The sequence below is a fragment of the Oryctolagus cuniculus genome, chromosome 9, assembly GCF_051225735.1.
Source record: "Oryctolagus cuniculus isolate XC-2025 breed Fujian yellow rabbit chromosome 9, ASM5122573v1, whole genome shotgun sequence".
In the NCBI taxonomy this organism is placed as follows: domain Eukaryota; kingdom Metazoa; phylum Chordata; class Mammalia; order Lagomorpha; family Leporidae; genus Oryctolagus; species Oryctolagus cuniculus.
The window spans coordinates 94,588,127-94,608,259 of record NC_142875.1 but is presented as its reverse complement, the minus strand read 5'-3'; the positions used below and the strand labels follow the sequence as shown (position 1 = coordinate 94,608,259).

The 20,133-nt window shown below is 45.3% G+C and overlaps 1 protein-coding gene across 3 annotated transcripts in view; it reads right to left on the bottom strand.

The window, feature by feature from the left end:
- The window catches only part of TNFRSF19 (TNF receptor superfamily member 19), a 105,113-nt gene that overhangs the window by 80,691 nt on the left and 4,289 nt on the right, over positions 1–20,133 (bottom strand). For 2 of the 3 annotated variants that reach the window (XM_008259905.5, XM_008259906.5), the window contains exons 2-3: positions 5,091–5,193; positions 1,901–2,011 (exon numbers count right to left, since the gene is read on the bottom strand). In XM_008259905.5, the coding sequence (XP_008258127.3) occupies positions 1,901–2,011; positions 5,091–5,159 (180 nt within the window). In that variant the 5' untranslated portion in view covers positions 5,160–5,193. Of the gene's footprint in view, positions 1–1,900; positions 2,012–5,090; positions 5,194–15,526; positions 15,748–20,133 lie in introns of those variants that run through there. The other variant, XM_008259904.5, reaches the window with a different exon arrangement.

Sequence of the window (20,133 nt, the reverse complement as noted above, 5' to 3'; positions counted from 1 at the left end):
AAAAAAAGGAGTTGCAGATTTATTAGTTTTTTCAGCTTTTTGCTAGTTGCTGGGAGGGAGGGAAACTCTAAAGCTCCTTCCATGTGGAAGCAGAAACTGGAAAATAATTCTTTCAAGTTCAACAAAACAATATACCAGAGCTCCTAAGACCTTCACCTTCTGGAACAACTTTCCAGAGATTATTTTAGGGTTATATTCCCTCGTTTCAAAGGATGATAATAAGAAAGCAACTGCCTATAAATACCATACTCATCTCTTAGAACCTGTGAAGTTTCATTCAGATTTTCAGACCATGGGAAAAAGGACTCAATGTCATCATCTGCTCCCCTCAGGGACAATGGCATTTTTACCTACTTTGTTAACTGACCTTAGATAACTAACCTTAGATAAGCTATCAATGAGTCCCTTTCTACTCAACATAGAAAAACCTACATCTGCAAATGCCTGTTAACACAATCCAAAAAGATTGCAAAATAACGTTGAGATGCCATAGGTACCACACAGACTTCAAAGGTCAGAATGCTCCAATCCAAGCCCAGGACCTGAAAGCCACCACTTACATCACAGGACAACCAGAAAAAAAAGGCATCCGCCAGGGGCTGCTTGTGGAATGCGTGAAGGCAGCATTCTTTGCTTCCTGCTCTTCTTAGATCATGGATCAAAACTCCGCGAGTACAAGACTCAGCTTCCAAGAATGGTGGTCTGCAGGGGAAAGGACTTCTCTTTTGAAGTTTCTTCCAATCAAAAGAAAACCCCTATTCCTTTTCTAACAGGAAGGCTTTGCTTCTTTATTTAGAACAAAACCATATATCAATTCTCCACAACCAGTAGCCTCTTCAAAAGATCAGCACATAAAGCAAACGGATGTCTAACTCTGGGCAGGCTCACCAAAAGAAAGGCCTCGCGAGCGTCCACGACCCTGAAGGATGTCCTGCCACGACACACCATTTATCAGCAAGTAGTGGTTACAATGAGTATAGAGAACGTGCTGCTGGGAGGACCATATACTCAATGTGCTGAGACTGATGAAAGAAAAAAATACCTGTGTTGCCAAAGGAATGTCCAAACATTTTCCTGGTTTGGAGAAGAACTACTGTCCTGCACCACCTATAGTCGCTGTCAGATTCTAGTTCTTGACAAGCAAGAACAGTCATTTAAAAAAAGACAGAAGGCCAGTAAGTGGTAGCATTACCATTTTTTTTTGTTATCAATGCTTTTATTCTTAAATTTTCAGTGGAACATCAATTCTCTTGATATAGTGCAAATAAACCTTAAAAGCTCTACTCTTTCTTTTTTATTTTTTATTTATTTTTTATTTTTTTGACAGGCAGAGTGGACAGTGAGAGAGAGAGACAGAGAGAAAGGTCTTCCTTTGCCGTTGGTTCACCCTCCAATGGCCGCCGCGGCCGGCGCACCGCGCTGATCTGATGGCAGGAGCCAAGCACTTATCCTGGTCTCCCATGGGGTGAAGGGCCCAAGTACCTGGGCCATCCTCCACTGCACTCGTGGGCCACAGCAGAGAGTTGGCCTGGAAGAGGGGCAACCGGGACAGAATCCGGCACCCCTACCGGGACTAGAACCCAGTGTGCCGGCGCCGCAAGGCGGAGGATTAGCCTAGTGAGCCGTGGTGCCGGCCAAAAGCTCTACTCTTTCAAAGAAATACTATCACTGTTAAATTAGGGAAAACAATGACATCTGTCAAATTTTGACTTTCAGGACTATTTATTTCAGGAAGACACATGAATCAGATATATTGAAAAAGGAATTGTGTATAATATTTGGTGAAAGTGGCAGAAGGAACTAAGATCTCTGATGGGGTGGGCAAAGTTTCACTGATCATTAGCCCCAAGAAATTTAACTGGAAAGAATGTATCTTATAAATACAAACATGCAACAATACCTTAGACAACTCCATGCCAGGCCCACACGGCTTGCAGAGGACACAGTTTCCAGACCGATCCCTGAATTCCTGTTGTCTACAGTCTCCTGTTTCACAGATTGCTGTACATAGCTGGAACAAAACGTTTCACTAAACGTTACCTTTCAGTGTGCTAAGTACATTTTTTTTGCACGAAAGGAACATCTTCAGTATTAGTCACATAATCACTGAGTGTAAACAATCAGCTGTCACTTTTTCAGCAGAAAAGCCACTTTTTGAATAAAGTTCATGGAATGAATAAATCAATAAGCCTAACCCTTTTCTGTATTCCAGAAAACACAGAATTAGCACTCTCTTCCTCTTAAGCTCCACTGAATACCCAAGGTGGCAAACGACTTAGGAGCAAGTCTCTTTCCTAGGTAAGAGAATGTAGCCAAGAACAGCCCAGCGGAGACCCAGTCTCTTTACTACTTAAAAATTCCAGGGCCGGCACTGTGGCATAGTAGGCTAAGTCTCTGCCTGCAGCGCCGGTCATGCCATATGGGTGCAGGTTCGTGTCCCGGCTGCTCCTCTTCTGATCCAGCTCCCTGCTAACCCTACTAATGGCCTGGGAAAGCAGTGGAAGATGGCCCAAGTCCTTGGGTCCCTGCACCCACGTGGGAGACCTGGAGGAAACTCCTGGCTTTGAATTGGAACATCTCTGGCTATTGCGACCATTTGGGTAGTGAACCAGCAGATGGAAGACCTCTCTCTGTCTCTGTCTCTCTCTCTGTAACTCTGCCTCTCTAGTAAATAAATAAATCTTTAAAAAAAAATTTCTGGGGGCCATTGCTGTGGTGTAGTGGGTAAAGCCGCTGCTTGCAGTGCAGGCATCCCATATAGGCACCAGTTCAAGTCTTGGCTGCTCCACTTCCGATCCAGCTCTCTGCTATGGCCTGGGAAAGCAGTGGAAGATGGCCCAAGGCTTTGGGTCCCTGCACTGTGTGGGAGACCAAGAAGAGGCTCTTGGCTCCTGGCTTCAGATCAGCCAAGCTCAGGCTGTTGCAGTCAATTGGGGAGTGAACCAGCAGATGGAAGACCTGTCTGTCTGTCTGTCTCTCTCTCTCTCTGCCTTTAATTCTCTCTGTGTAACTCTGACTTTCAAGTAAAATAAACATTTTTTTTTGACAGGCAGAGTTAGACAGTGAGAGAGAGAAAGGTCTTCCTTCCGTTGGTTCACCCCCAAAATGGCCACCAAGGCCGGAGCTACGCTGATCCAAAGCCAGGAGCCAGGTGCTTCCTCCTGGTCTCCCATGTGAATGCAGGGCCCAAGCACTTAGGCCATCCTCCACTGCCTTCCCGGGCCACAGCAGAGAGCTGGACTGGAAGAGGAGCAATTGGGACAGAATCCGGCACCCAACTGGGACTAGAACCCAGGGTGCCGGCGCTGCAGGTGGAGGATTAGCCTAGGGAGCTGCGGCGCCGGCCAAAATAAATCTTTAAAAAATAATTTCTGATCTTGAAAACACGAACTCGTTCAAGTATAATAAATTGAATAAATAAATAAAAAGATAGATCAGTAGAGCCTCCAGAACTTGCAATTTCCTTTTTTTTTTTTTTTTTTTTTAGACAGGCAGAGTGGATAGTGAGAGACAGAGAGAAAGGTCTTCCTTTGCCATTGGTTCACCCTCCAATGGCCACCACGGCCGGCACACTGCGCTGATCCAAAGGCAGCAGCCAGGTGCTTCTCCTGGTCTCCCATGGGGTGCAGGGCCCAAGCACCTGGGCCATCCTCCACTGTACTCCCGGGCCACAGCAGAGAGCTGGGCTGGAAGAGGGGCAACCAGGAAAGAATCCGGCGCCCCGACTGGGACTAGAACCTGGTGTGCTGGTGCCGCTAGGTGGAGGATTAGCCTATTGAGCTGCGGCGCCAGCCACAATTTCCTTCTATACATTTCTCACCCTGTTTTAACAGGGCACTCTCAAGCTTTTTCACGGAACTAGCTTCACTTAGAGACAATCTCCAGATGATAATGATGCTGCTGCTGACAAAGGTAGCCAAACTCTCCCAACTCTTCAAAATCTAAGTGCTGCTACGGAGCTATGAACTTGCATCCTTAACAAATGCCAGACTGAGCCATCATCCTGGAACCTAACCGTAGACTTCAGTTCACAGCACAGGACTCAGCTGGAAAATCACACTTTGGCAAAAACAAAAGTTGGAAATCATTTTCAAAATATACTTTTTTGCTCTTATTTTATCTAAAAATAACAAGTTCATTTTACATACTCTCATCCACATAACTGTGCTTCTTAAGAGATAGTGTTTCATAAAAATGTTGGCGTTACCAGCATGTCAGAATTGGTGAAGACATTCTGTTCAATCTCTTGTCCTAAATAGCAATGTCCTGAATGTCATTACTGACCATAACTTTTTCCCCTAAGTGACAGGTGAAACCCTTAGAAGCACTGAGGGACAGTGTTCCGTCTAATGCTTACTGCACTGTGCCTATTGCACAAAGCTGCCCAGAAAGTCGGCTTTGATGCTTATAGTAATAGCCAACCATTCTGTACAAATTCTTCCACCTTGAAGCAGGGACATCTGTAACAAACAAATCTACCACCCTCCTTGAATAAAGCCCAAGCCTTAGTTCATCCTCCCTGGCAAGCAAGAGGGAAAGGCGGCATTTGGGACTAGAAAATTCTTTGGGACCAAAGATTTAATGATGTGCTCCCAGGTCTCCCTCCCCCTGACTACCAGTCTTGGAGGAGCTCTGCTTCATGAAGGAGTAGGAGGGTCTCTTCCACAGCAGAGAGTCTGCAATCTCACGAGTTCTACAGCCTCCCTCACAGACCGTGACGGAAAGGAAGTTTTCTTACATCGACCCATATCCATGACTCCAAGCTGATCCCGTTTCCTCCTCCTTTGTCCTAGGGACAAATGAGCCTCACTTTGCTTGTGTAAATCAATATTACAGCTCTAGATTTAACTCCTTTCAATTCTCTTGGACAGCCTCATGGAAATTTTTATGATTTCACATAAATTCAAAGAATTTCAACAATTCTTAGAAATACGGTGACTGTTTCACTTATTAGTTAAGTAGAAAAATGACAAAATTCAATTTGGAAGAAATAAAAAATAATATGAAACCAGAAATAGATTTAATTTTGGTACTACATATACAAATTATTTTGCCACATCCTAACAGAAAGAAACAAAGAGCTTACTTACCAGACAGCCTAATAAAACTACAATGGTGAAAAATGTTTTCTCTTGCTCTGGTAGTATTTTTAAAGCCATCCTTCTTATCAAATGTATTTATTATTGAAGAGCTCTAAATGAAGATAAAAAGGAAGATAATTAACATTAAAAGCTCTGCAATCACTATATAATGTTTATCATTTTCTATATACACCAGGAAATAAATACTATTAATATTTTTAAAAAACACGTTATAAAATACATAATTCTTTTAATAGGTTGTAAGAATCACAGTTCTGTCTACAGACACATTACATGTACGACTCCTCCTCACTCCGAATCCCAGGCTCTATCCATCTTTATTTCCTACCTGCGTCTTCACAGCATCCAGAAGAGAATTACATTCAAGCAGCGACTCTACAAACCTCCCTAAGTTTAGACAGAATAGCAAACAGGACAGCAATTGTGATCAAATAACAACCCCTGCTAAGCACTATGTGCGAGCTGCTATTTTTAGCATGCTGCCTCATTTAATCTACACAAGTACTGCAGAAAGTCAATATTATCATTCTTCTCATTTTAGGAATGGGGCTCAGAGAAGGCTGGGCCATCTACCCAAGGTCACACTACCAGTAAGAAGCAACGCTGGATGCAAATCCCGGTGGGTTGCTTCCAGAGTCCCTGTTCCTTTATCTGTGGTATTACAAGTATTCTGTAGCACAACGTGCTCTATTGAACCAAAAAAAACTATGCTTGGATCTTGGGAGCGTCGTCCTCACCAAGAAGCTGTTTGTTAAAAGTCAACATTTGTTTATTCTTCACCAAAGCAGTGCAACACAAAGTAGGTACTGGCAGGAAAGCAAGCATTCAACTGAGAACTCCACCCCCACCCCCTGCCCCAATGCCACTGACAAGGGATGCAAACTGGAGGCCCTGGCCCAACATGTCAATGAAAGAGAAACCACGCCCACAGGTGAAATGTCCATGCCATGGTAATAGAAAAGACCAAAAAAAAAAAAAAAAAAAAAAAAAAAACATGGCGGGAGGGGGAGCCTCATCCGGGGACTCCATCTATCAGGCACAGAGGCAACAGCTGGGTTTCCTTTAAAGCTGACTCTTCCAAAACTAGCAGACACCAGGCTCAATAATGAAACGAAACAAGACAAACAGAAAGAACCAGTAACCAGCACCACAAAGGAAGCTGAACTGGCAGGCCTGCTGTCACCCAGGGGAGAGCCTGCAGCCTGCCTCTCAGGGGCCTAAACCCGGGGGCTGGGTTCAAGCTGCCTGGGGGACCACACTGTCAGCCCACCAAGAACTCATTTTACTGCTCTGAGTAAATTTCAAAAGTCATTTTTTATTTTTATTTATTTATGTTTATTTATTTGCTTTTCCAGCTGTTTGGTCACAGACCTCACCCTGCTCTGCCCCAGCATATCTGAAAATCCTCCAGCTACCCATGGGGGAGACCAGCTATTTGCATAGACACAGAGGGGAGGTGTGGGCAGAAGATAAAGCCTCATTTCTTGAAAGATTATGTTTCAAGTTATCCCTTTCTTGATAAATTTTGAGAAATGTGTTAATTCCTAAAAGTAAAAAAAAATATATAACTTGTATGGAATTAAAAAGAAAATTGAAAAGAGGGTATACAGGTTGACTACCCTCATCCAAAATGGAAGGACCAACAATGTTTCCAATTTTCCATTTTTTAAAGAGATTTTGAAATATGTGCATACGTGTAATGAGATATATGAGGAAGGGCACCCAGGCCTAAATACAAAATCCAGGGCCCAGCACTGTGGGTTAAAGCCCCAGCCTGCAGAACTGGCATCCCAGATGGACACCAGTTCGAGTCCTGGCTGCTCCACTTCAGATCCAGCTCTCTGCTATGGCCTGAGAAAGCCTAAGTGCTTGGGCCCCTGTACCTGCGTGGGAAACCTGGAAGAAGCTCCTGGCTCCTGGCTTCGGGTCAGCTCAGCTCTGTCTATTAGTGGCCTTTTAGGGAGTGAACCAGGAGATGGAAAACCTCTCTCACTCTCTGGCTCCACCTCTCTCTGTAACTCTGTCTTTCAAATAAATTAAAAAAATCTTAAAAAAAAAATACAAAATCCACTAATGTTACATATATAGTTGGAAGGTAATTTTATACAATTTACATGAAGCAAACTGTCACGGTGTGGAAATTTCCACTTAGGACATCATATCAGTGCACAGAAAGTTTCCGATTTCGGAGCACTTCAGATTGTGGACTTTCAGATTAGGGATGCTCAACCTTAATACCAAAACATTTACACAAACAGCAGAAAAGGAGGTGGGTAGAGTCAGTTCATACAGTATTTAAGCAACGAATTTGGACAGAATATTCCACCGGAATACTAACTCCTCGGGAGGGCAGAAAAATAGTGAAGCCCTTTGAAGTAGATACTTTGAGAATACACAGCTATAAAGAGATATCCAGTCTCCCAGGGGTGAGCGAGGATTTAGAAAGTACTCAGCCCAGCTCCTAGAACAGACGGCGGCTGAGGTTCTTGCTGTTTTTTTTTTTTTTTTTGACAGGCAGAGTGGATAGTGAGAGAGAGAGAGACAGAGAGAAAGGTCTTCCTTTGCTGTTGGTTCACCCTCCAATGGCCACCACGGCCGGTGCGCTGCTCTGAAGGTAGGAGCCAGGTGCTTCTCCTGGTCTCCCATAGGGTGCAGGGCCCAAGCACTTGGGCCATCCTCCACTGCACTCCCTGGCCACAGCAGAGAGCTGGCCTGGAAGAGGAGCAACCGGGACAGAATCCGGTGCCCCGACTGGGACTAGAACCCGGTGTGCCGGTGCTGCAAGGCGGAGGATTAGCCTAGTGAGCCGCGGCGCCAGCCTCTTGCTGGTATTGAGAACACTGCTCATTAACCGTGTGAACCTGGACAAGCTACTTTACCCCGAATCTCAGTTTTCCCTTCTCTAAATTGGGCAGAGCGGTGAGACTGCTGGGAGGCATGAGCCAGTTGGTTAGCTGTAGAGCACCTACAGATGTGCTAATAGCCATTGTCCTTCATGTTAATGACAATGCTCCCTGTCGCACTCGCATGTCACAAGGCCGGCCCTGTGTTAAAGCTCTAGACCCACAGGCCTGCAGAAAGCATTCCTAAACATAGAATGAATTTGAAGTTTGAATCAAACATGTATAACGTTGAGTACTGTGTTAATGCGTTATATAGGCGTAACTTCTTTGCCCTTACCACCATACTCTATGGTACGTATTTATCCCCGTACAACAGGAGGAGAATCGAATGTCAAAGGACACAAAAACCAGAACCAGTGGAAACTAGATCACCTTCAGGTCTGGTGACTCCCATACAGGGCTGTGGGCCATTCTGCCACAGTGGTTTAGGGTTGAATCTACTAAGTTGCAGCATTCAAATTCCACAATAGGACTACAACAATCACATTCCAGTCAGTACAAAAGCCTCCAAACCCCAAAAATAACAAAACCGTTAACAGTATGTTTATTACCAGTATAATTTGGTATTATGTATATCTGCTACACCTTGAATAATGTATCTATGGATTCAAACACCTTTTTTTTTTATTTATTTTTTGACAGGCAGAATTAGACAGTGAGAGAGAGACAGAGACAGAGACAGAGATAAAGGTCTTCCTTTTTCCATTGGTTCACCCCCCAAGTGGCCGCTATGGCCAGCACTGCGCCGATCTGAAGCCAGGAGCCAGGTGCCTCCTCCTGGTCTCCCATGGGGTGCAGGGCCAAGCACTTGGGCCATCCTCCACTGCCCTCCTGGGCCACAGCAGAGAGTTGGACTGGAAGAGGAGCAACCGGGACAGAATCCGGTGCCTGAACCGGGACTAGAACCCAGGGTGCCGGTGTCGCCGGCGGAGGAATAGCCTAGTGAGCCGCGGCGCCGGCCTCAAGCACCTTTGAGTACACAGTTATTAGGGGCTTTAAAAGAACAGGTTAGGTTGGAGGAAGACACCAGCACTTGGAGAGAGTTCACAGCTTAGCAGGAGTGATGGTCTCTGAAATGTCTTTTCCATAGCCTGGCAGAGGAGTGTTTTAGAAATAAACAACTTAGCCGGTGGAGTCTTATGAGTGTGACCTTGAATTTCCTGGAATAAAATGAAATTCCTTATGAAATTCTTTGGCATTCACAAAAAGTAGGGAAATTTAATCAAACAACTTAAGTATTTAAGTAATAATATTTAAAGTTTTTAAAAAATCAGCCAATGAAAAGGTTATTTAGTGAAATGCCTTTTTAAATTTTGGGCATCCAGGAACTGGTGCAAAGACAAAAAGTTCCAATGCTCTATGTTCTTGGGGATGGTTTCTCAAGCATGAGACATACAAATTACTGAGATCAGGTGCAAGGGTATGTACACAGACTAGGCAGCATTGACCGACAGTCTAGCAGTGCTGCAGAAAGTGTGCAGAGAAACTAAGGCTGCTTACAAACCCAAGCGAGGACTAGTCATGCCTGGCTGAGTCTATTTCAGAAACATGCAACTTCTGTCTCACCATCTGCTGTTGAGCAACAAGACGCAGGTCAGTGGTATCAGGAGAATCAGACGTGCATAAAAGAAGGGGCAGAAACCTATAAAGTACAGAGCCAGGGGGCTGGCCACCCACAACGCCAGCATCCCATATGGGCACCAGCTAGCTGGTGTCCTGGCTGCTGTACTCTGATCCAGCTCCCTGCTAAAGGCTTGGAAGGGCAGTGGAGGATGGCCCAAATGCTTGGGTCCCTGCCACCCACATGGAAGACCTGGAAGAAGCTCTTGGCTCCTGGGTACGGTCTGGCCCAACCCTGGCCCTTGCGGCCATCTGCAGAGTGAACTAGCAGATGAAAGATCTCTCTCTCTGAATTTCAAATAAATAAATAAAGCTTTAAAAAAATAAAGTACAGAGCTGGCAAATATCCTGTTCAGCTGCATAGGAAGTGCAGCCTAGGGTGGGCATTGTGGCACAGCAGGTTAAGCTGCCACTTGGGATACCCGCATCCCATATCTGAGCGCCTGGTCGGAGTGCTAGCTATCCCACTCTTTCAATTCAGCTCCCTGCTACTGTGCATGGGAGGCAGCAGATGAAAGCCCAAATACTTGGGCTCCTACCACTCACATGGGAGACCTGGATGGGGTTCCTGGCTTCTGGCTTCAGCCTGGCTCAGCCTTGTCTGTTGCAGGTGTTTGGAGAGTGAATCAGTAGATGGAAGATCTCTCTCTCTATTTCTATCTCTCTATCTCTCCCTCTCTCTCTGCAACTGTGCCTTTCAAAAAAAAGTCTTAAAAAAAAAAAAAGAAACTGCAGCCTGCTTAGCCTGCTGATTTGCATGAATGGTGAGCAACAGTGATGCATCTTAATGGACTGCGGAAAGGGATAATCCCACCCGGCAAGTGCTATGATGCACACCTCTTGTACATCCTTGTCCAAAATCATGAAAACCTCTGCCGATGTGTCCACAGCCAAGAGGCAGCTGCTTACTGAAGCAGCCCTCACCTCTCACTGGCTAGGCACACCTCTGGACCCCAAACCTCAAGGGTAGTTTCCACCCACAGGCCCCTCAACTGTTGCTTTCCTCTACACAGCCTGTCCCCCAACCTGTCAGAAGTCTCCTGGGAGGTGCCTACCTCAAGCCTAGGCACCTCTGCTCTGTGCTCCCGCAGCACCCTGGCCTTCATTTCACATTCCTAGCCTTGTGTTGCATACGACCAGCATTTTTGTTATTTTCCTTAGCCGCCATAGTGATTTTTAAATTAGCTTTCAATATTAACAATGAAGAATTTTCTTGAAACATCAGACAATTTGGCAACCAGATGTCCACATGGAGGCAGAATGAGCCACTGCTGACCATCAACTGTGCCTTAAACGGAAGAGCGCCAGTCTCTACCACTCCCTATTGTCATACTGCACCCCCTTTCCTCATTTCATCATCCACCTGGTTATCTGAGTTTGCCATCATCAGTCAGTACCTGCTGATAAAAACTGTGATTTCACTCTAGAGCTGTAATACGTCCCAATTGCAAAATTAACGTTAAATGAAGAGATTCATCAGGGATAATTTTTTACCTCCCAGAGTGCTCAGGGATATGTGTTTCAAAAGGTGCAAATATAACTTGAGGGGGCAGGCCCTGAGCCTAGTGGTTAAGACATCTTCATCCCACATCAGAGTACCTGCTTGGATTCCCAGCTCCACCTCCTTTTCAGCCTCCTGCTGGTATAGACTCTGGGAGGCAGCAGTGATGGCTCAAATAATTGGGCTTCTGACACCCACAGAGAGCAGGATTGAGTTCCCAAATCTCTGCTCCCAGCTTCAGCCCCAGCCCAGTGGTTGGGAGCTCTCTCTCTCTCTCTCTCTTTCTCTCTCTCTCTCCCTCCCTCTCTCTCTCTCCCTCTCTTATTTATTTATTTACTTTGAGATTTAAATATAAGTTACTGTGGTGGGACAAATGGAGAGCAGGTCAGGACCCCTTGTCTTGAATGTAATGCTCTAATACAGGTTGACTATGCCTCATCTGAAATGCTTGGATTCAGAACTGTTTCTGATTTGGGTTTTTTTTTTTAATTTGGGAATTTTACATACATACAATGAGATATCTGGGGGATGAGACCCAAGTCTAAACATGAAATTATGTTTCATGTATACATTTACACATAGCCTGAAGGTAATTTCAGACAAAACTTTTAATAATTTTGTGCATAACACAAAGTTTCATGGTGTGGAATTCTCTATTTTGTGGTATCACATCAGAAATCAAACTTTCGGATTTTGCAGCATTTCAGATTTTGGATTTCTGGATTAGGGCTGCTCAACCTGTACTGATAAAGATCATGAAGAAGGAAGATCTATCTTTCAAATTTTAACAACTCTTTCTGAAGATCATCTTTATTTTTGATCTTGTAAATGATGAAAACATAGTAAGTTGGAATTTCAATCACGTGGATAATTCTTTTAGAATAAGTTACAGAATTTTGTTTTTCACCTCTTAAAAGCTACTTATTACGCAAGGATGCAGTCCATGCACAAGGTGACCATTTTCATTTGGTAGAGCAGTGTTCACATTATGTAGCAAGGCTATAGTCACCCAACGCATTTTTTCCAGGATGCAATAAGCTGGAACATTTTTAAAAAATCAACATTAAAGTGAGCTGGCAGTCTTACCATTTACAAAATCAGCATTGAAGTAAAGCCAATGCTATAAACACAGGCTTTTACATTTTCATGGTGGCACCTAATCAAAAATGGCTTAGAAATATGTTAGTCCCACACACTAAGAGAATGAAAAGTTAATTAGAAATCTAGAGTACTGCTATTTCCAAATAGGACAATAACCCCCAGCCTCCAGTTATTCTGGACTTTAGCTTTCAATTTCACTATATTCTGAAGAGCATTCTTTTATATAGCAGTTGGCAGCCCCTCGCAAAGGTGTTCTGTAATAAGAACATACATATTGCTGTTGGCTGGAAATGAGAATGCTTTCCTTTTTTCAAATCATGAAATATTTTCTACAAGCTTTAAAATTTTCTACTGCCAAGCACAACATCTCCAATTCCCCTTGAGTCCAAAAACATTAAGGACCACTGTCAAGTTCCTAAGAAAGAAAAATGTTAATAGAATTTAACCTGGGATAGAGTTTTCTGAGACTAATTCTTACTTCTCTTAACTATGGACTCTTATCATCTTGGCCCCAGAAAAATCAACATTCTGTCAAAACACATATTGAAACTAAGGTGATTTCCCCCCAAATCATAAATGTTTCTGTATCCCAATATATGAATGGAATACTTGTATCATGGAGAACTAAGGAGACCTTAAATATCTACACAGTGTAGCTTAAGAAAATTGTGCATAATCATCTGTGAAACACAGCTGTCTACATTTTCATTTTAGAAGGCAGTCTGGATGGATTCCAAAGCCGCTCTTCACAGCACATGGAGTGTTCTCCAGGGTGAGTAGCCTCCTATTAGACTCATCCAAACAGACTGAAGAGTGGCAAAATCATCTACAGATACACACGTTCCTTTGTCCCGTGTAATTGCTGACGGCTGGCTGGTCTCCTTTTAAAAACCCAGTTTTTAAGAGTTCCGTTTAAAAGATGTATGTTAGGTGATGTGCAAACTAGAAGACAACCCAATACTGTTTAAACATCTTACTTTCAAATGTAAACATTCTAGACAGATAACATGGGATGAATGAACTCACTACACAACCAGTACATCATCAAAAGAAATTCTGTTCCTACTGCTTTTTTTACTTTTCCTTTTTCTTTGGCTGGAAGGTTACTTTAAAAAGCCCGTGAACATTTAACAATCGGCTGCCGTGGACAAATGCACTTCACTGTTTAACTGTTCCGGGGCTCTCTTAGCACACAGGCAGCTGTCCATTTATCTATTCTGTGTGTATATGTATTCAAGGTGGGCGTTCTCATTCAACCGGTAGTCAACACAGCTAAAACCCGCTGGCATTTGAAAGGCTTGAATTTAAATGTCGATTCTTCAGATTTAAGCAGATGGGGCTTTTTTCATATATTAAAGATGCCTGGAGGTTTTGGTTTGTGGCAAGTTAATTTTTGAGGGAGTGGAACTGGTCTGGAATGGGGGAACCGGGTTGAGTCAAGCTATGAATGGGTTCAGAGTTTTAAATAAGTGAAAAAAGAAGACTCAAACCCTCTTTAAAGGTGTTAGCAGAATTCCCCTTATGTTTAAAAAGTCCCCAACATGCCCTAAATCCTGTATCAGAGCTATACCTAGCAAACTAAATTAATAATATTAATATTAATATATGGCATTATATTCTCAATTCATCTTCAGTTCTAACACATGTAAATTAGGCTTATTCATCTGAAGTTAAAATAATAACTGTTTTTTTTTTAAAAAAACTCCTTTTATAGTTTCTCAGCTGTTAGCAATGTTCCTTATGGAAATCTTCTGGGTAGCAAAGGTACAAGTGCATACACAGCATCTTCCTATGTCCTCAACTTCAAATTCAAGATCCAGCTTTCACTGTCATACAACACTCTTGCCAGAGAAACAAGTAACCCACAGGACTGTCCCCCGAAATACTAACAAAAAAATCTCAGAGTGAGCACTTAGTGTGGAAAAAAAAAATTCCCAAGTCAAGAAAGCCACGTGACCTTGGTCGACAGCAGGGGTCCTAAGACACCGTCATAGGTGAAGAGCTCATAATGGCCCATGTAGCAGTGTCAAGGCAATATTTTTAACATGAAAATGCATTTCTATGTTTTGTACGCTTTTAGAGCAACTTGATAAATAGTCTGCAAGGAAAAATTCTTTTCTGAGGACCCACACCTCTTTGAATAGTCGCAACCGTCTTCCACATCAGGACTCTATTCTCATTCCTTTCGTGATCCATCTTTACATATATTTTATAAAATATATTTTAAGACTACACAACAGCAGCATTTGCAAAAATGCCTAAGGTGAAACTCCACGGAGAACACACTGAGTAAATCCTGAACTAATGCAATATAATCCTCCCTTTTGCATAAAAGTATCTGATCATGAAACTACAACACTAAAATACAGTCTTCTGTTTGTGTAAGTCGCGCTTCTGCACAATAACTGTTTCCTGTTTATATAAAGAAAGTGCCTTGGAGTCAAAGAAACTGTCATTACAGTAAAAACTACACCTTCAGCCACAGATTGAATTAAGCTATTTCGATTAAAGAAGTACTGAACGACGAGTGTGCTTCTGCTTGCACACGGACTCGGTTTGTGAAAATGCAAACGATAAGCGACGCGCATTTTTGCAGCGGTAGATGCAGGCGTGAGACTCACTGCCGTGCACACAGATCAGAAAGTGCAGGTCCCGCCACACTTGACCTCCAAGGCGATACCAGCTAGGTTACCATGCCCGTGAGACGGCATCAGAACAGGAGCCAGGGCTGCGGGAGCGGACTCTGCGCCTGCGGGAAGCTGTGCGCGCTCTCTGCATCCCAGAACGCTGCCGACCCTCTACAGCCTTTCTCTTTCCACGGGGAACGTGACTCTGAGCCACCGCTGGGTGTGGGACGCACTCCGGGGCTCCAGCCCTGCAGCGCCCGCTCCGGAGACCCGGGGTGCGTGCAGCTGCGGGGCCCGGGGCCTCGTGGAAGGCCCGCGCGGATTCATTTGTGTGTCCACACAAGCCAGCCTTACAAGCAGATCTACAGGCTCCCTGGACAGGAAGTTCGAGTCCCGCATCCCTTCGCCAGCCGGGCCAGGAGGCGTTCGCACGCCGCCGTCCCCACAGCGACTGCATCCCAGCGTTCTTCCCAGAAAGCCACCGGCTGTCACCCCTTCCTGGGGTCCCTTGGCCCCGCTCCGTGCGCCCGCTGCCCTCCTCTGCCCGGGAGCAGCCCGTGCATGGTGGGCAGCCGCCTCCTCTCCCAGCTTCCATCCCGCGGTAACGAGCGGGGCCGAGGGCTGGGGTGCCCCGCGCAGCGTGCGCAGCCCCCGGAGGAATGGGCCACTTACCTGGCTAGTCACCTGGGAGGCCTCCTGGGCCGCGCGCCCTGTCCTGTCTGCAGCTCTGAGCCAGAGGCGGATGCTCAGGGCCAGGGAGGGTTTGTCTGGATGTCGACGCGTGGCGCACGGCGCGGGGCGCGGAGCTGTACTGGGGTATCCTTTCTGGACGCGCACGCCGAGCGCCTCCCCGCGCGACCAGCTCCGCGCTCTCTCGTAGCCCGGCAACGGCCGCCGCCTCCCGGCGCCCCGCCCACCGCCCGGCGCCCCGCCCCCACGAGGCCTCGCCCACCATCCGGCGCCCCGCTCAGTGCGACGCCCGCCTGCGCTGCTCCGCGCTCCCGCTGCTGTTGGGGGCGCTGGCGGCCCGCCCTAGCGGCTGCTGGAGGGGGCGCGTGCAACCCATCCCAGACAGAACTGGGGAGACGAGGCGGGGAAGGGGGGATGGGGGGGCCGCCACCGCCAGTCTTGGTCGCGTTGGTTGAACCTCCTTCCGAGAAAGAAGCCTTCGTTTCCACCCTGAGCGTACCTCTCCAGGATCTTGGCTTTATTGCTTCTGTGTGTGAGCCTAGGCCTGCGGAAAACCGTGGTCAGATGTTTGGCTGTGGCACGGAGGTCACCAACAACTGGCTCATTTGATCCACTGATGCATTTTCCCAACTGCTACTCTCACTTCTTGGACAGACACCTGTAGAGCACATGGGTGCATCCTAGCCCACACTTAGTGCGCCTACTACATGCCCAGAACCCGCCCAGTCCAGTGCTGGGGTCACGGGAAAAACCCGGAGCCGCTTCTGTACGTGGGCAAGAGAGGGTGGTGCCTCCGAGGCTTCACTAGTATTTTGTGTAAGGCGTTTAAACATCTTAGCCTTAATAGTTTGAGCATTAAAGTGGAGCTAACAGTGCCCACTTTGCAGCTTTGTAGGAAGCGTTTAAAAAAAATCCTATAGGTTAAAAAAAATCTTTTCAGAAGTAGAGAGCTGTATAAATGTAGGTATTATTTTTTTCTGCCTGTCTGATGAGTGAATACATGGGCAAGATTCCTTCAAAGCCAAGATTCTGTACATGATTGGGTAGAGAGAGGCACCTGGCATTTATTATGCATCGATTTTGCCTTTGCAACTCACCTGCTCCTTCTCTTGGGATAAATCAAGTCCTGAGTTGTTTTTTTTTTCTTTTTTCTATTTCCCGAGGGCCAATGTGGCCTTGCAGTAAATGTATGTTGAATGAATGAATGGGTTGTTATCACTAATTCATTAATCGCCTGTCTCCATGAGCCATGCTGGACAGTGTCGCTCGCTGTTCTAGGTGCTTGTGGATGACACATGAAACATACTGGCATTCCCGAGGGCCACACCTTCCGCTCTAACACATGCACGAAGAAATCACAGGAATGACTTAGAAATGATGCACGGCACTTTACTGGGTCCTCAAGGTGCTCCCCACCCCTAGGTGCATGGTGCCATGGCAGTCAGTCCTGTACCTGCCTTTCAATGCTACCACTGTCGTGTAATGAGGTTGCCAGGAGGTTTCCTGTGGCCAATGGCTTCTCTCCCCCTTGGATTAGCATTCAAAGGTTACCATGTTTGGGCTCCACCCATGTCTTCAACCTTATAATTTGCTCCTCTAGACCTTTGTATTCTGGCCAGACTGCTCTGCGTGCCTTGCCTCAAGTGTATCCTGCAGGTGCCCTTCCCTTGGTTCCGGAAGCTTCCTCTCGATGTTCACCCATGTCCCTTACTCCTTTTTCAGGACCCAGCTGGAGAGCCAGGCCACTCCTGAGCTTTTCCCTAACGCGCAGCTGTAGTCAGGAGCATCTGTGTGGGTACTTGGCTTTCTTCCTCCAGGAGGTAAGCATGCTTTCAGAGAGGGCCATGTTTTGTTTTGATTTGCATCTCTGAGAGTAGCAACCATCCAAACAAATGTTCAATACGTGTTTTCCATGTGGAATGGCACCTTACAGCTCGGGAACCACCTTCTCCGACTGCAGCTACCTGCTCTTTTTCTCTTTAACCTTCCTACTGTGCTTGCGGACACTAACACAGCTTTTAGTCCACGGGTTCTCAGATCGTCTCCGGACTGCTTGATCTGTCCAGCTAGCCAATTGTCTCACTATGGAGAGAGGCTCTGTTATGAACACACACATGGGCTTCCACATCAGGCATTCTGGTCTTGATGCTGACTTGACATTCAGTAGCTGCCTGACATTGGCAAAGTGAGTTAATCGCCCTAAGATCTTCCTCTACAAAATGAATGACTTCCCTGATGGTGATAAAGCATTTCAAGTCATTAAGATTCTTAGAATCAGGGCTGGGAGGATTTTACTATCTTTAAGGCACTGAGTATCAATAACGGATTGAAATTTGTACTGGAAAATGCAAATCACTATAAAGATCTTGGTGGAGGTGTTTGTTTTTAAGATTATGTTAAAGGCTAATTTGCTGTGGCCAGTGCTATGGTGTAGTAGGCTGAGCCTCCGCTTGCGGTTCCAGCATCCCTCATGGGCACTGGTTCATATACCCACTGCTCCTCTTCTGATCCAGCTCTCTGCTACGGCTTGGGAAGGCAGTGGAGAATGACCCAAGTCTTTGTGCCCCTGCACCCACATGGGAGACCTAGAAGAAGCTCCTGGTTCCTGGCTTTGGATTGGCTCAGCTCCGGCCATTGCAGCCATTTGGGAAGTAAACCAGCGGATGGAAGACTTCTCTCTTGGTCTCTCCCTCTATCTGTAATTCTGCCTCTCAAATAAATAATTTTTTTTTTAAAAAAGGGAAATGTTAGTTTTCTGAAGACAGTTTTAGCAATAAATGAGGTGATTCGAAGTCCATTTGTTTGGGATGTTTTCTCCCCAAAGTTGAACTACTTAAGTAACATACTTGAAAAAACAGTTTCAATGACAAAATAGCTTACTGGAGTCACAGTTACTGGAAAATTGCATGACTCCTGTAATTTCTCATGTAAATCAACATTCTTTGAGAAAATGGGATAGGATGCAAGCTGCATAATATGGCATATTATCTCCTTAGTTCACAATATCTGACATATAGTAGGTACTCATTAAGTTTCCGTTGAATAAAGTAAGAAATGGGAGTGAGACCATCAAAAGATAATAAAGTTTGCCAACTATAGTTAAGAAAATAAGGGGGAAGAATCCCAAGGCCCAGCTATTTAAGTAATTCTCAGCACTGATTGTCACCAACTGCAGACGATCAGTGCAGGGTTGGGGAGGACTGTGAGGCCAGATGCTGAGTGACTCACTCAAGGTCACACATCAAGTTAATAATAAAGCTCGAATCCAAATCCAGGCTCTCTGAACCCTAATATAATCTACACTATACCACTAGCGCATAAACCAATACACATGCAAAGATCATTCATGCTAATATTTAGTTATATAATGTCAAATTCATGACATGTATAAGACCAAATTATTACAAGTTGTAGCATTTGTACTTTGTGAGTTTACGACATCTTGTCCCTAAGTGCCACCGTTGGCCAGATTCTTTTCATGAGGTGTTTTTCCCAAATGATTGCCAACAACCAGGCCTGGGACAGGCCAAAGCCATGAGCCAAGAGCTCCATCCTGGTATCCCACTTGGATGGCATGGATCCAAGCACTTGGGTAATCTTCCACTGCCTTCCCAGGTGAATTCGCAGGAACCTGGAGATGGAAGCAGAGCAGCTGGGACTCAAACAAGCACTCCCATATGGGATGCCTGCATTGCAGGTGGGTGCTTAACTCTGAGCCACAATGTGGGCCCTTTTTCATGAGCTTAATGAAAGAAGACAGGGCCACTAGCTCCCCTTCTTTTCTTCCCTATAAATATTCTTATGGTGATGACTATTCCTTCAGGTGGATTAAGAAACAGGAATTAAGGAACATGATACTTGCCTATAAAAACTACCAAAGAACTAAGCACATATAACAGGAAAGCCATGCCTAGAACTCCTCTTACAGAGAGTGGTATATGTTGGAAGGGATGGTTTTTAAAAGTCACTTGAGAAGGCCAGAGCTGTGGCACAGTGGGTTAAAGCCACAGCCTGCAGCACCAGCATCCCACATGGGCACTGGTTTGAGTCTGGGCTGCTCTAGTTCCCATCCAGCTCCCTGCTAGTGTGCCTGGGAAACAGGGGAGGATGAACCAAGTCCTTGAGCCCCTGCACCCACATAGGAGACGTGGATGAAGCTCCTGGCTCCTGGCCGTTGAGGCCATTTGGGCAGTGAACCAGTGGATGGAAGATCTCTGTCCTTTTCTTTCTCTGTAACTCTGCCTTTCAAATAAATAAATAAATCTTTAAAAATAAAATAAAATGAAAGTCTTTTGAACCTTCCAGCCCATGTCCTCCCCCCTTCTCATCGAAGAACACATTTTTAAGTTACAATAGATGGTGTTAAACTGCCTTCTAAATCTAAAGAAGTAAGTCTTGTTTCCAGCAAGTAGCTGGAATTTAGAGACAATTTTGGAGCCAAAGTTGATGACTTGTGACAGTGAAAGGGACATTAAGCACAGCCACCATGGCGTCTCCTTCTGCCCTCCCTTCATGGATCAATCTCATGCATTCCTCTAGAGCAGGCTCACAAAAATTTTAAAGAATCACTCTTTTAAAGAGGGGATCAG